At 34.8% G+C, this 13,657-nt stretch overlaps 1 protein-coding gene across 1 annotated transcript in view; it reads right to left on the reverse strand.

The window, feature by feature from the left end:
- The window catches only part of LOC118829577 (deleted in malignant brain tumors 1 protein-like), a 185,857-nt gene that overhangs the window by 82,078 nt on the left and 90,122 nt on the right, over positions 1–13,657 (reverse strand). The window contains 1 exon segment of the mRNA XM_036736542.1: positions 12,815–13,105. Coding sequence (XP_036592437.1) covers positions 12,815–13,105 — 291 coding nt within the window.

Below are 13,657 nucleotides of genomic sequence, written 5' to 3' on the forward strand. Positions count from 1 at the left end.
GTAAGAGAGGACACAAGGATTTCAAAGGGAACACAGTAGAGACCTCGTAGCAGCCTAGAAATGCTAAAAGAGCAACTTAAGTTGTCCCTTTTTTAACTTTCCCAAGTTAAGTGAAATGAATCAACTGTGGGTAATATAAAAAGGAGGTTTTAGAACCACACTCAGCAAAGAGAGGCATAGGATAGTCAAGGACATAGGAGATTCATGGGGTTGCATCTTATGCTCACTCCTGGACATATGCTCACTGAATAGATGCCAAAATTACCTATGCCATTTAAATTGTTCCCTCTCTCTGTCTCTCCATCTTTTCTTTTTTTTCTTTCTCCCCCTCTCTGTTTCTCTTCTGCCTTCCTTGTCTTCCCAATTTCTGTCTGTTTCTTTCTCTATCTCACTTTGTCTTTCTCTTCCCTTCTCCCCATCTTTCTTTCTTTTCCTCCCTCCCTCCCTGCCATATTCTGCCATATTCTGCCATATTAGCTAATCAAAGAGGTGTAAGGTGGTACCTCAGAGTTGCTTTAATTTGCATTTCTCTAACCAATAGTGAATTAGAGCATTTTTTCATATGACTATAGATGGCTTTCATTTCTGCATGTGAAAACTGCTTGTTCATATCCTTTGACCATTTATCAATTGGGGAACAACTTGTATTCTTATAAATTTTACTCAATTCTCTATATATTTGAGAAATGAGGCCTTTCTCAGAAACACTGTGAAAATGTTTCCCATCTTTCAACTTTCCTACTAATCTTGATTGTTTGTACAAAACCTTTTTAAATTAATGAAATCAAAATTATCCTTTTTGCATTTCACAATGTGCTCTATCTCTTGTTTATTCATAATTTCTTCCCTTCTCCATAGGTATGACAGGTAAACTATTCTTTTCTCTCCTAACTTGCTTATGGTATCACCCTTTATGTCTAAATCATGTACCCATTTTGACTTTATCTTGGTATACCATGTGAAATGTTGGTCTATGCTTAGTTTCTGCCATGCTATTTTCCAGTTTTCCCAGCAGTTTTTGTCAAATATTAAGTTCTTATCCCAGAAGCTAGAGTCTTTAGGTTTATCAAACAGTAGATTGCTATAGTCACTTATTATTGTATCTTGTGTACTTATTCCACTGATCCACCATTCTTTTTCTTAGCCAGTACCAAATGCTTTTGATGATTACTGCTTTATAATAGAGTTTTAGATCTGGTACAGCTTGGCCATCTTCCTTTGCATTTTTTTTTCATTAATTCCCTTTACTCTTGACCTTTAATTAATTAATTCCCTATTCTTATTTATTCCCTTTATTCTTGACCTTTTGATCTTCCAGATGAATTTTAATATTATTTTTTTCTAGCTCTATAAAATATTTTTGGTAGTTTAATTGGTATGGCACTAAATAAGTAAATTAATTTAGGTAGTATTGTCATTTTTATTTATTATTATTATTATTTATTATTATTGCTCAGCCTACCCATGAGCAATTGACATTTTTCCATTTGTTTCGATCTGACTTTATTTGTGGGAAAAGTGTTTCATAATTTTGTTGATATAGTTCCTGGGTTTGTTGTGGCAGGTAGATTCCCAAATATTTTATGTTGTCTATAGTTATTTTAAATGAAATTTCTCTTTCTGTCTCTTGCTGCTGGGCTTTGTTGGCAATATCTAGAAATGCGGATGATTTATGTGGATTTATTTTATATTTCGCAACTTTGCTAAAGTTGTTAATTATTTCAGTAGTTTTTAGTTGATTCTCTAGGATTCTCTAAGTATACCATCATATCATCTGTAAAGAGTAGTAGTTTTGCTTCCTCATTGCCTAGTCTAATTCCTTCAATTTCTTTTTCTTCTCTTATTGCTAAAGCTAACATTTCTAGTAAATATTGAATAATAGTCGTAAAAAATGTACATCCTTGTTTCACATCTGATCTTATAGGTAATGCTTGCTGATGCTTTTAGATAGATACCACTTATCATTTTAAGGAAGTTCCATTTATTCCTATGTTCTCTAATGTTTTTAATAGGAATGGGCACTGTATTTTGTCAAAAGCTTTTTCTGCATCTATTGAGATAGTCATATGATTTCTGTTTGTTTTGTTATTGATATGGTCAATTATGCTAATAGTTTTTTCTAATATTGAACCAGCCCTGCATTCCTAGTCTAAATTCTAACTGGTCAAAGTGTATTATCCTGGTGATAAATTGCTGTAATCTCTTTGCTAATATTTTATTAAAAATTTTTGTATCAATATTCATTAGGGAAATTAGCCTATAATTTTCTTTCTCTGTTTTGGCCTTTCCTGGTTAGGTATCAGCACTGTATTTGTATCATAAAAGGAATTTGGTAGGACTCCTTCACCTATTTTTCCAAATTTTTTATATAGTATTGCAATTAATTGTTCTTTAAATGTCTGGTAGAATTTACTTGTAAATCCATATGGCCCTGAAGATTTTTTCTTGGGGAGTTTATTGGTGGCTTGTTCACTTTCCTTTTTCCAAATGGAGTTATTTAAGTATTTTATTTCCCCTTCTGTTAATCTGGGCAATTTATATTTTTGTAAATGTTCATCCATTTCACTTAAATTGTCAGATTTATTGGCATACAGTTGGCCAAAATGCCTTCTAATTATTGTCTTAATTTCCTCTTCATTGGTAGTGAATTCACCTATTTCATTTGTGATACTGATAACTTTGTTTTATTTTTTAAAAATAAAATCAGCCAAAGTTTTATCTATTTTATTGATTTTTTTCATAAAACTAGCTCTTATTTTTTATTTATTTTATATCTTACTTTCAATTTTATTAATCTTTTATTTTCAGAATTTCTAATTTGGTGTTTAATTGGGGATTTTTAAGTTGTTCTTTTTCTCGCTTTTTAAATTGCATACCCAATTCATTGATCTGCTCTTTCTCTATTATAAAATTTCCCCTAAGCACTACTTTGACTGTATTCTATAAATTTTGCTACGTTGTCTCATTATTGTCATTCTCTTTGATGAAATTATTGTTTCTATAATTTGTTGTTTGATCCACTCATTCTTTAGGATTAGGTTATTTAGTTTCCAATAAATTTTTAATCTATCTTTTCATGGCCCTTGATTTCATGTAATTTTTATTGCATGATGATCTGAAAAGGATGTATTTAATATTTCTGCCTTTCTACTTTTGATTGTGAGGTTTTTATGCCCCAATACCTGGTCAGTTTTTGTATAGGTACCACGTATCACTGAAAAAAGGTATATTCCTTTGTATTCCCATTCAATTTTTCTCCAGAGATCTATCATATCTAACTTTTCTAAAATTCTATTAACCTCCTTAAATTCTTTCTTATTTATTTTGTAGTTATATTTATCTAGTTCAGAGAGGGGGAAGTTGAGGTCCCCCAGTAGTATAGTTTTGCTGTCTATTTCTTCCTGTGACTCACATAACTTCTCCTTTAAGAATCTGGACGCCAAAACCACTTGGTGCATATATGTTTAGTATTGATTTTACTTCATTGTCTATGGTACCTTTTAGGAAGATGCAATTTCCTTATCTTTTTTAATTAGATCTATTTTTGCTTTTGGTTTGTCTGAGATCAGGATTGCTACCCCTGCTTTTTTATCCCTTAATTAATTTATTTTATCATCACATCAAAGCCAACTTAGACCTATATCCTCTAAGTATACTCCTTCTAATTGTCCTAATAGAGATCTGTGCTGTGACTAAGAGCCTCTTAATGGCTTGCCAGGACACTGACTGCACTGGTCTCTGCTCCCCTTTTGCCCTAGCAAGACAGATCTTTCCTGAAGTCCTTCTAAGTTATCTTGGGCTAGAAAGTTGTTTCACTCCAACTTTTTGTGGATTGTGTCACTTTGGAATTCTTTTAGAGGTTTGATTTAACATTGTTTTTGAGGGAAACAAGGGAGAGCTTAGGCAACTTCTTGGCTTCTCTCTGCCGTTTTGGCTCTTACCCTCCCCCCCCCCCATTAAATTCTTTAGGTCAAAGAGTGGTCATTAAATTAATATGGGTATAAACTTGGCAGGAGTTCTCTAATGGAGTGTCTCAGGGATCTGTCCTTGTTCCTGGGCTGTTCAACATCTTCACCAATGACTTAGGTAAATGGGTATAGATAGCATGCTTATCAAAATTTCAGACTATTTGATTCTGGGAGGGACAACTTATGTATTTGATGACAGTCAGGATACAAAAAGATAATACAATAGGCTAGAGAACCACTGGAGTGGTCTGACATTTCTTCCTCTGGGTCATTTTATGGATGAAGAAATGGAGGCAAACAGGGCTAAGTGAGTTGCTCAAGGTCACACCACTAGTAAGTGTCTGAGGCTGAATTTGAACTCAGGTTTTCCTGACTCCAGGCCTGACACTCTATCCAACGTGCCACCTAGCTGCCCCCTTAATAGGCATACTGTGAGTAAAAAGCAGCATAATATAGTGGAAAGAGTGCTGTATCTCAGTTCAAGTTCTGGCTTTACTATTTATTGACTTTGAATAATGAAAGGCAACTCAGCAGCACAGTAGTTAGAGCATTAGGCCTGAAGTCAGGATAGACCTGAGTTCAAATGTGGCCTCAGGCACTTACTAGTTGTGTGGCTCTGGGCAAGTTATTTAATTTCTGTTTGCCTCAGTTTACTCATCTGTAACGTAAGATCAGGATAACAATAGCACCTACCTCCCAGGGTTGTTGTGAAGATAAAATGAGATAACATTTGTAAAGCATTTGCCAAGCTTAAGATGTTACCTATTATTCGCTATCGATCAATATTTTTATTAATGCTTAAGATATGTCATATACTGTGCTGCAAAGACAGAAGTCCTTGCCCTCAGGCAGCTTACCTTTTAATGGAGGAGACAATGTACATGCATAAGCACACACATAGTATATACTAAAGGAATATAATGCAGTTAGGGGAAAAAGTATACCAACAGCTAGGGGATCAGGAAAGGCTTTTTGTAGAGGGTTGGAGGCTGAGCTATATCTGGGAGGAAAACAAAGATTCCAGGAAGTGGAAGAGAGGAGGAAGTGCATTGCACTTAGAGTCACTTAACCAAGGAAGATCTCATTTCTTCATCTGTAGAATAAGGGAGTTAGACTAGATGGTTTTTAAGGTACCCCAAATCCCCTTTGGTTTCCACTTTATAGTCCTTATGTTGTTGCTTAGTCATTTCTTCATGGCCTTCTCAATATACATTTGCTCCAACAGGTACAAGATTTTTTAAGCTGTTAGCAGGGAACTAGTCATTGTTCCTTCCTTTAGGCAGCTGTGGCTTAATGGAAATAGTGCTGGGGAGTCTGAAGAATTGGGTTCAAATCCCAGATCTGATATGGATAAGCTGTGTGACCATGGATAGGACTAAATCTCCTAAACCAACAGAGCAACATTAACTTCTGCTATCCACTTAAAGTGGCACTCCAAAATGGGAGTAATTATTTGAGAGGCCAATTATCTTTGGATTTGCAAAATCCATAGCCTGTAAAAACTAATTTATCCACCCCCAGACAATTACATTTCAGGAGGAAGCTGAAATTAGCAGCACGTGTGAATACAACAGGGTCACAAATTTTGCCTTTTCTATTCAAGTACTCCATTTTCACATACCATTTTCATCTAATGGACTAGTAATCACATGTCATTAAATTCTACCACTTTTATCAAGGGAATTGTGCCAAAGGGAATATCAAAACTGTGTTTTTAGTTAACAAAGCTTGGCTGCTGGTAATACCCTCCACAATTAAGGGTTTTTATTTTCTAAATTATCATTGGTGATGGAGAAAGCAGGGTACAGTGGAACAAGAAGGGCTTCAGAATCAAAGGACCTGGAATCGAGGGTTACTTTTCCTGAAAGTCCTTAGGCAAGCATTTCATTTCCAAGAGACTGAGCTCCTCATCTGTAAAATGAGGAGGCTGGACCAGATATATCTATGTCTACAACTTTCTTATTCTAGCTCTCTCCTTTGATCCAATTTTCAGATGTCTGACCATTATGGCTTTTCATAGCAGAGGAAATCAAGGAGAGCTAATAAGCCAGACTGCCGTGCTGTTATGTGTGCCACCGAAATGTTGCTATTGTCTACACACAGTAGGTCAAACAGATCATGTAGGCAATAATGAGTCTGTATTTCTAGTTTTCATGCGCTGTTTACTGGCAAAGTATTTGTTGGAGGTAGAGGCTTGGATCTTCTAAATACTACTACTGAATATCTTCTGAAACCAAAGAAGAAAAGTGAGAGAAAATTCTTACTACAGTCAAGTATGATTTAACATACCTCAATTCCTTAAGGATGCATTTTAGGTAGCAATTCTAGACCTGGACCATTTTCCTTAAGAAATAATAAGATAAAATGCAGATTTCTCTCCACTTCTGGGAAGCTATGGGAATATTTTAATTTTTTTCTCATGTCCTTTTTCAGGTTTCCTGTAAGACAAACTAAATACTGGAAGCAATCTGAGAAAAAAAGCATGTGAGCTCTTGGCACACCAGAGGAAAGACATCCTTGGTCATTGTGTTTCTGGTATGTTTCACATTCTCTACTTGCTCGAACTGCATGTACATGACAAATAAATAATTAGTTAGACTCAGTTGGCTAAGGGAAATGTATGGTCAGTTGCATGAATAAAAAGGAAAAATCCAACAGTAGTGGAAAGAACCCCGGTTATGAATTTCTAATCCGCAACCTCTTAACTATGTAATAGTTACTTCACTCCTCTGGTCTTCTTTAATTTCTTCCTATGTAAAATGAGACTCAATGATCTCTAAGGTGCCTTCTAGGCAAGTATGTGGTCCTTCCCCTAGGAGGATTTGAAAGTAAAGATACCTTGAAAAATTAAGCAGATCAATCAATTGCACATCTATTGATGTGCCCCGTCTTTCTAGTGTTAATTAAGAGTGCTAAACTTAAAGTCAGGAAGACCTGAGTTCAAATGCCACCTTAGACCCTATGTGACCCCGGGCACATGACTTAATTTCTATTTACCTAGCTAGCTCATCTATAAAATGAAAACAGGGAGATTAATATCTACCCCGCCCAGGGTTGTTGTGGGATCAAATGAGATATGAAGCAATTTGCAAAGCTTAAAGCACTATATAAAATATAGTTATAATTACTAATCTGCCTCTAAGTGACTACAAGTTATTTCATTCAACTTAACAGTCAGTTAAGAACTGATCCAGTACACCAAATGAATACATAATTTTGCTTTTCTTTTCAAAAACATTTTATGGATATCTTTTGTTTCTGCATCACTTTAATTTTCCAATATATCCTTCCCCTTCCTTATCCAGAAAAATCATAATGAATAATAAAAAAGAGAGGAAAAAAAGCAGGTTCACAGAAAACATATCATTTAACATCATATACAGTATTCCACACCTGTAGTTCCCCATCTCTGCAAATACAAGGGGGAGTTCCATTCATATATCTCTTTTATTTTTTTCAGGGCCAAATTTGGTCATTATAATTACACAGTATCCACTTTCAATTTTTAAATTTATTTTGGTTGTTGTTCTTTCCATTTACATTGTTGTAGCCATTGTTTTCCTTGTACTGCTTGCTTCATTTTGTATCCATTTATATGTCCTATGCCTCCCTGTATTCTTCATATTTTTTATTTGTCTTGGTGCAGTGATATTTTGTTGTGTTTACTTATCCCAGTGTATTTGGTGGTTCCTCAGTCAATGGGTATCTCCTTTATTTCTAGTTCTTTTTTTATAATGACAGGTGCTACTATAAATATTTTTGCCTATATTGAATTTTTATTTTTCATCTTTCGGGAATCTTTGTATAGGAGCACAGTCTCTGAGTCAGAGGGTATAGACATCTTAGTTACTTAGTACCATTCCACATCACTTTGCAGAATAGTTGGACCTATTCACAACTCCTTTCCAAGTATATCAGTGTGTCCATCTACTCACAATCACTCCAACATTGACTACTCCCACCTTTTGTAATTTCTGCCTATTTGTAATTTATGAGGTGAAATCTTAGAGTTATTTTGATTTGAATTTTTCATATTAGTCATAATTTGGAGCAATGTTTCTTGTGCTTAATAATTTTCAATTTTTCTTTTGAAAACTGTTTTTCATATTCTATGATCATTTATCCATTAGGTAATAGCTCTTTGTCTTATATATTTGTGAGACCATTTAGTTGACTGTAAGTATATTAGTTCTTTCTATATCTTATATATCAGACACTTAAGATATTTGGTGCAATTATTTGTTTCCAATTGACCACTTCCCTTTAATCCTGTAATTAAATGTATCTATTTTATTTTTTTATGATTCCTTGTTTGGTTAAGAATTCTCCCCATAGCTATAGCTGTGAAAGAAATCTTAGTTTCTTCTAACTCTTAGATGTTTAGGACATGTTTCCATTTTGATATTACTAAAGGTAGTCTAAATCTAATTTCTGCCAAATTATTTTCTAGTTTTCCCAACAGTTCTTATTTAGTTGGGCATTTTTGTTCAAGTAATTCTGGTTTGTGGGCTTATCAAACATTGAGTTCTTGAGTTCAGTTGTTTCTTTTTCATCCTTATCTCATCTGTTCTATTGATCTACTTTTCTATTTTTAGACCAGTATCAAAAAATTTTGATTACTATTGCTTTATAGTATAATTTAAGATCTAAAAACACTATTCTCCCTTTGTTTCTAATTTTTAAAAAAATTCTCTTGAGATTCCAGGTTTTTTGTTTCTCTAAATACATGTTATTATTATTTTGTCCAGCTCTATGAAGTATACCCTTTGTAGTTTGATTCATATGGTACTAAATCTGAAAATTAATTTAAGTAATAGCATTTGAAAAATCTTATTGGTGCACCCCCATCACTGAATATCCTTCCAAATTACTTAAGTTGTTCATTAATTCTTTAAAGAGTATCTTACAATTCCCGCTACATCAGTCTTGAGTGTGCCTTGATAGATTAATGCCAAGCTACTTTATGTATTTTGAAGTTTTAAAAAAATTAATATTTTATTTTTTCTTCCCAATTGCATGTAAAAGCAATTTTAATGTTCTTTTTTTCCTCAAATTTTGAGCCCCACATTCTCTCCCTTCTTCCCCTCCCCCCTCCATTGAGAATGCAAACACTTTGACATAGGTTATACATGTGTAGTTATACATAACACATTTTTTTTGGAGGGGGGAAGGCAGGGCAATTGTGCATAACACGTTTTTGAAGTTATTTTGAATGGAACCTCCTTTTCTATTATTTCCTCTTGGGATTTGTAATTGATATAAAGAAATGCTGTTATTTTTAGTCAATTTATTTCTTCATTTTCCTACCTCACTTTTTGCTGATTCACAAGAGTTTTCTATGTAAAAAAAATCATGTCATAGGCAAATAGGGATAGCTTTATATATTCATTTCTCTTGTCTCATTGCTATTTTTAGCATTTGTAGAACTGTGTCAAATAATAGTTTGGAAAGGATATATCCATTCTTGTATTTATTCAGAAAGTTTCTAGCACTTCCCAATTGCATATAATACAAACTTTTGATTTCAGACACGTACTTTTTGTCATTTTTGAAAAGTTGTTTCTATTTTTATGCTTTGTAAGGTTTTGAATATAATGACTATCATACTTTTTCAAGGTTTTTATGCATTTTTATGTGCTTTTAGATGTTTAAAAGTAGCATTGATTATATTATCTTCTCATCCTTAATAGAAATTCAACTTAATAATAACAGGTAATTTTTTGACATGATGCTGTAGTCTTTTTGCTGGGATTTTAAAGGTTTTGAATTGCTAGTTATTAATGATATTGATTTATAATTCCTTTCTTTGTTTTTTCCTTCCCTATATTATGTATTAGGAATATATTTGTCTCATAAGAGGAGTGTGGTAGAATATTTTCTTTCATAATTTTTGAGAATAATTTGTGAAGTAAAGCATTGATGCATGGTAGGAGTTACCTCATGCTTTAAATCATGAAGTCCAGGCCCTTCTCTATGATCAGTTTCTATCTTCAAGGCTGTTGCTTCTTTGGCTCTATGTTGTCCCTATCCCATTGTGTCCCAGCTCTATTTAGGAACTCACACATTCCTTTTCCTGTGGGCAGAATAATTCCCAAAAAGGGACAACAATCTCTTGGAGAAGATGGACTTCCAACATACAAGTTTTTCCCCAAGACTCTTCTCAACTGCTCCCTTTCCCACTGAAGGCCCACATGTCTATCACCTATAAAAATGCTCTTCAATACCACTCTGTGTGGGTTACATCCTCCTACATCCAGTCCCTTTCCTATACCCTTTATTTAATCCATATTCCTCTTCCTTGCTAATAGACAGTAAAAACCATCATTCCTTCACTGTTCAACCACAAACTTAGCATGAATATATCACCGATTGCCTTCCTATTATCCTATTCCCCTATTCCCTCCTACAGAAGAGAGAATGATCCACTTGGCCTGGGGAGAGGTCAGGGGATTAGTTCCTAGTGGCTCAATCCAACTCTTCCAACTTTGCTTCTTCTGAGTTAAGTTCTCTGGAAATCTTCAGCTCCTTTTTACATCTTGATGATCTATCTTTCTTCTTTTGCTCCCTAGATATTTTCTCTTTCTTTTTAAAAATCAATCAATAATCTCTAAAATTGAGATAACTATTTTTGTTACTTTTTTCTTGATAATTGTAGTTCTCTGCCTTTTTTTGTGCTTACACTTGGGGTGTTTGCCAGCCACATCTGTTCACTTTTTTTTTAACTCAACAGTGCCTTAAATTTATTTTATTTATTGAGTGTCTGTCTACCTGTCTTTCATTGATGATTAGGCCCCAATTTGGTTTACTACATGAACTCCATTGCTTCTTGGAATATATCATCCTATTCCTTTTTCTGATTTCTTGTAACTATGGAATAATAATGTATTATTCAATTTGCCTCTTTCATATGGGTTTATGGCTACTTGCAAAATTTGTGATTTGTTATTGAAATTATTAAATTTAACAACAATGTCTTAGAGTTTGAAGAGGTCTTTTTTTCTTTCTGGCAGAGAGCTATAGATTCTCTGGATTAATGCTTTGTTGTCCACATTCAGAAATTTAGGATGGTTTTCTGGCATTCTTCTTGCATTAGGGTGTTTGAGTATTTGGGTTTGTTGTATTCTTCTGAGGACCCATGATCCTTAAGTCATTGCTGTGTGCCCTGTCTTTAAGGTCAGTCACTTGAACTCACATAGAATTTATGTGTTTAATGCTGTTGCCCTTTCATTTCTTACCTGCGTTCCCCTTTCATCATCCAGGCATTATTTGTTCACTTTCCTTGTTATAGTATTTGTGAATCCTACTTTGATTTTGTTTGGGGGTTTATTCTTTTTTCTTCTTCTGATTTTTAGAGTCTTGTCTGTTGCTTTATTTATTTGTGCTTTTGTTATGGTTTTTTTCTCACGCTATCTTTGGGATTTTGGTCTTTGGTCTCTTATATTCCACATGACTCACTCTCTGGCTTCTTTCTCTCTGGTGCTGCAGACTACTGAGGCTGAGATCAGTCTTGAGATTATTCTGCTTCCTCTTCTGGGGGATAATGGAGTTCAGTGGGTCCCTGCCATGAGTAACCTCTGGGATGTGTAACTGTCCCCAGGTAGATTTACACTTGCTTTTCTCTAATGCTTAATGTAGCCATTTGAACAATTTCATCTTCTGCTCACCCAATTTCTTCTTTTACTCTTCTCTTTTCCTTTATGGGGCTGGGCAGAGTAAGTGTCTGCTGCTTCTTGAGGGTTAGGGAGAGAGGTGTTTGGAGAGAGTCACTGAAACTGCAGGGGATCCTTACCTGGGACCTGGCTCTGCATAATTCTTTGAGTCAACTGTCTGCTGAGGGTTTGTGAAGACAGGAGATAGGGCAGCAATGAATGAGTACTCCAAGTATTTAAATTCTCCAGTGTTAATTCGTAGGAATTCTTCCTTATCTAGAGTTGTTCTCTTTTCTTATCTTGTGGACTCCACTTTAATTACTTTGTCCTAGGCACTTAATTCCTTTCTTTTGGAGACTGGAGGGTTGAAGAGGTTTGCAGAGAATGATCAGTTTCTTTCTCGCTGGTGACTTATTTCCATCCTGGATGTTCAAGCTTGTCCGGAATTAAGGATTAATTCCCACTTAGACCAGGGGATAGAAATAAATAGTCTTACTTGCATTCTTCTGAATAACAAGGTAAGGTCAGTCCATAAACAAATATCTACTTGGTGCCAAGTATAAAAAATGATTTAAGATCCATAATGTATCATAGAGGGAATTCAGAAACACAATAATTCAATCTGATTAAAATAAGGACATTTCATATTAACAGACTCTAATTTGTATAATTATAGCTAGTAATTGTTTTTTTTTATCATGAATACTTAAAAAAAGATAACATTTCTAAACTCCAAAGGGCTTAGTTAATCACAGAATTTGAGAAACAGATACACAAGGTTTATTTGGAAAGAAACAGTAAGTGAACAAATCTTACTTTATTTATCTGTTTTCACTAAAATTGGTAACATCTGATGTGTCAAAACATCAAGGAATATTTGTTAAATGCCAACTATGTGCAAGACACTGTATTGAGGATATAAAGATGAGAAATATCACCATCTTGGCCTTCAAGAAACTTACTACACTTTTTTGGGAGGGTGAGGAGCAACAGGTAAAGCATGAATATAAATATATACAAATACACATATATCTCTTTCTATATATGTATATTACAAGGTAGGGTGTGATAGAAACAAAGGAGGGTTCCCAAACACTCTGGGAAAATTTTAAAAGAATCAATCTGTGAAGAGATAAAAAAACAACAACTTTGCCTCTTAATTTCAAAACAGATTTTTGTGAAAACAGAAGAAATTACTGTAGACTCCTTGTCTGATTGACTCCTTTCTGTATCTCCAAAGGTCCTATAAATTCAGATCCTTCCTTTGCTGCTTCTATTTTTTCCTGGTCACTTGTATCTCGCTTGTTCCTTTGACTCATGCAGCCCTTATAGCATCGGGAGGAGTGGTCATCTGCTTTGCACACCACAACCTTACACTGCAGGTAAACCACATCATAGTTGTTGAGAAAATTGAAGGCGTTGAATTTGAACTGTGCCACGTTCTTGTGAGGTGAGTTGAGGTTTGCATAGGAATTGTCCTTAATGCATCTATGGAAAAGAAAACCTCCATCTCATTAATTACTACAATTATTAATGATAGTGCCTTATATTTCTCTACTATTTTAAAGATTATTTTGCCCCTTCTACTCTCAAGAAGGCATCCATAGTCAAATCTATTCTACTGTGCCTGAATTGGCAGAAACACCCTCAGAGACACTGCTGGTTACATTCTGAGACAACCATACATATCTTATAATGGAGCTGGTGGCAAATGGCAGCTGTGGTAGGGGGTGTGGTGTGGGTAATAGCACTGTCACTGTTCAGCAGCAGGTCTAAGAACTTCAGGCTTTAGATGGGCTGGGCTGTGATTGGGATGAATGCTTGGAAGCTTGAAGCCATTTTTTTAAAATGGGCTGTTCATTACTGACCTGTATACATCTATCCCCAGTTAGAGGAAATGGAAACCTATATAATCAGAGTCATAGTTAGGTGTTTTTTTATGCTGAGGGCAAGTACCACAAATTGTACCTGGGGAACGCTTCCTAGGAAGCCACTGCATGAAGATAAGGAAAGCAGAAGAGATAATGGGGAGGTAGCATA

The sequence above is a fragment of the Trichosurus vulpecula genome, chromosome 8, assembly GCF_011100635.1.
Source record: "Trichosurus vulpecula isolate mTriVul1 chromosome 8, mTriVul1.pri, whole genome shotgun sequence".
Taxonomy (NCBI): Eukaryota; Metazoa; Chordata; class Mammalia; order Diprotodontia; family Phalangeridae; genus Trichosurus; species Trichosurus vulpecula.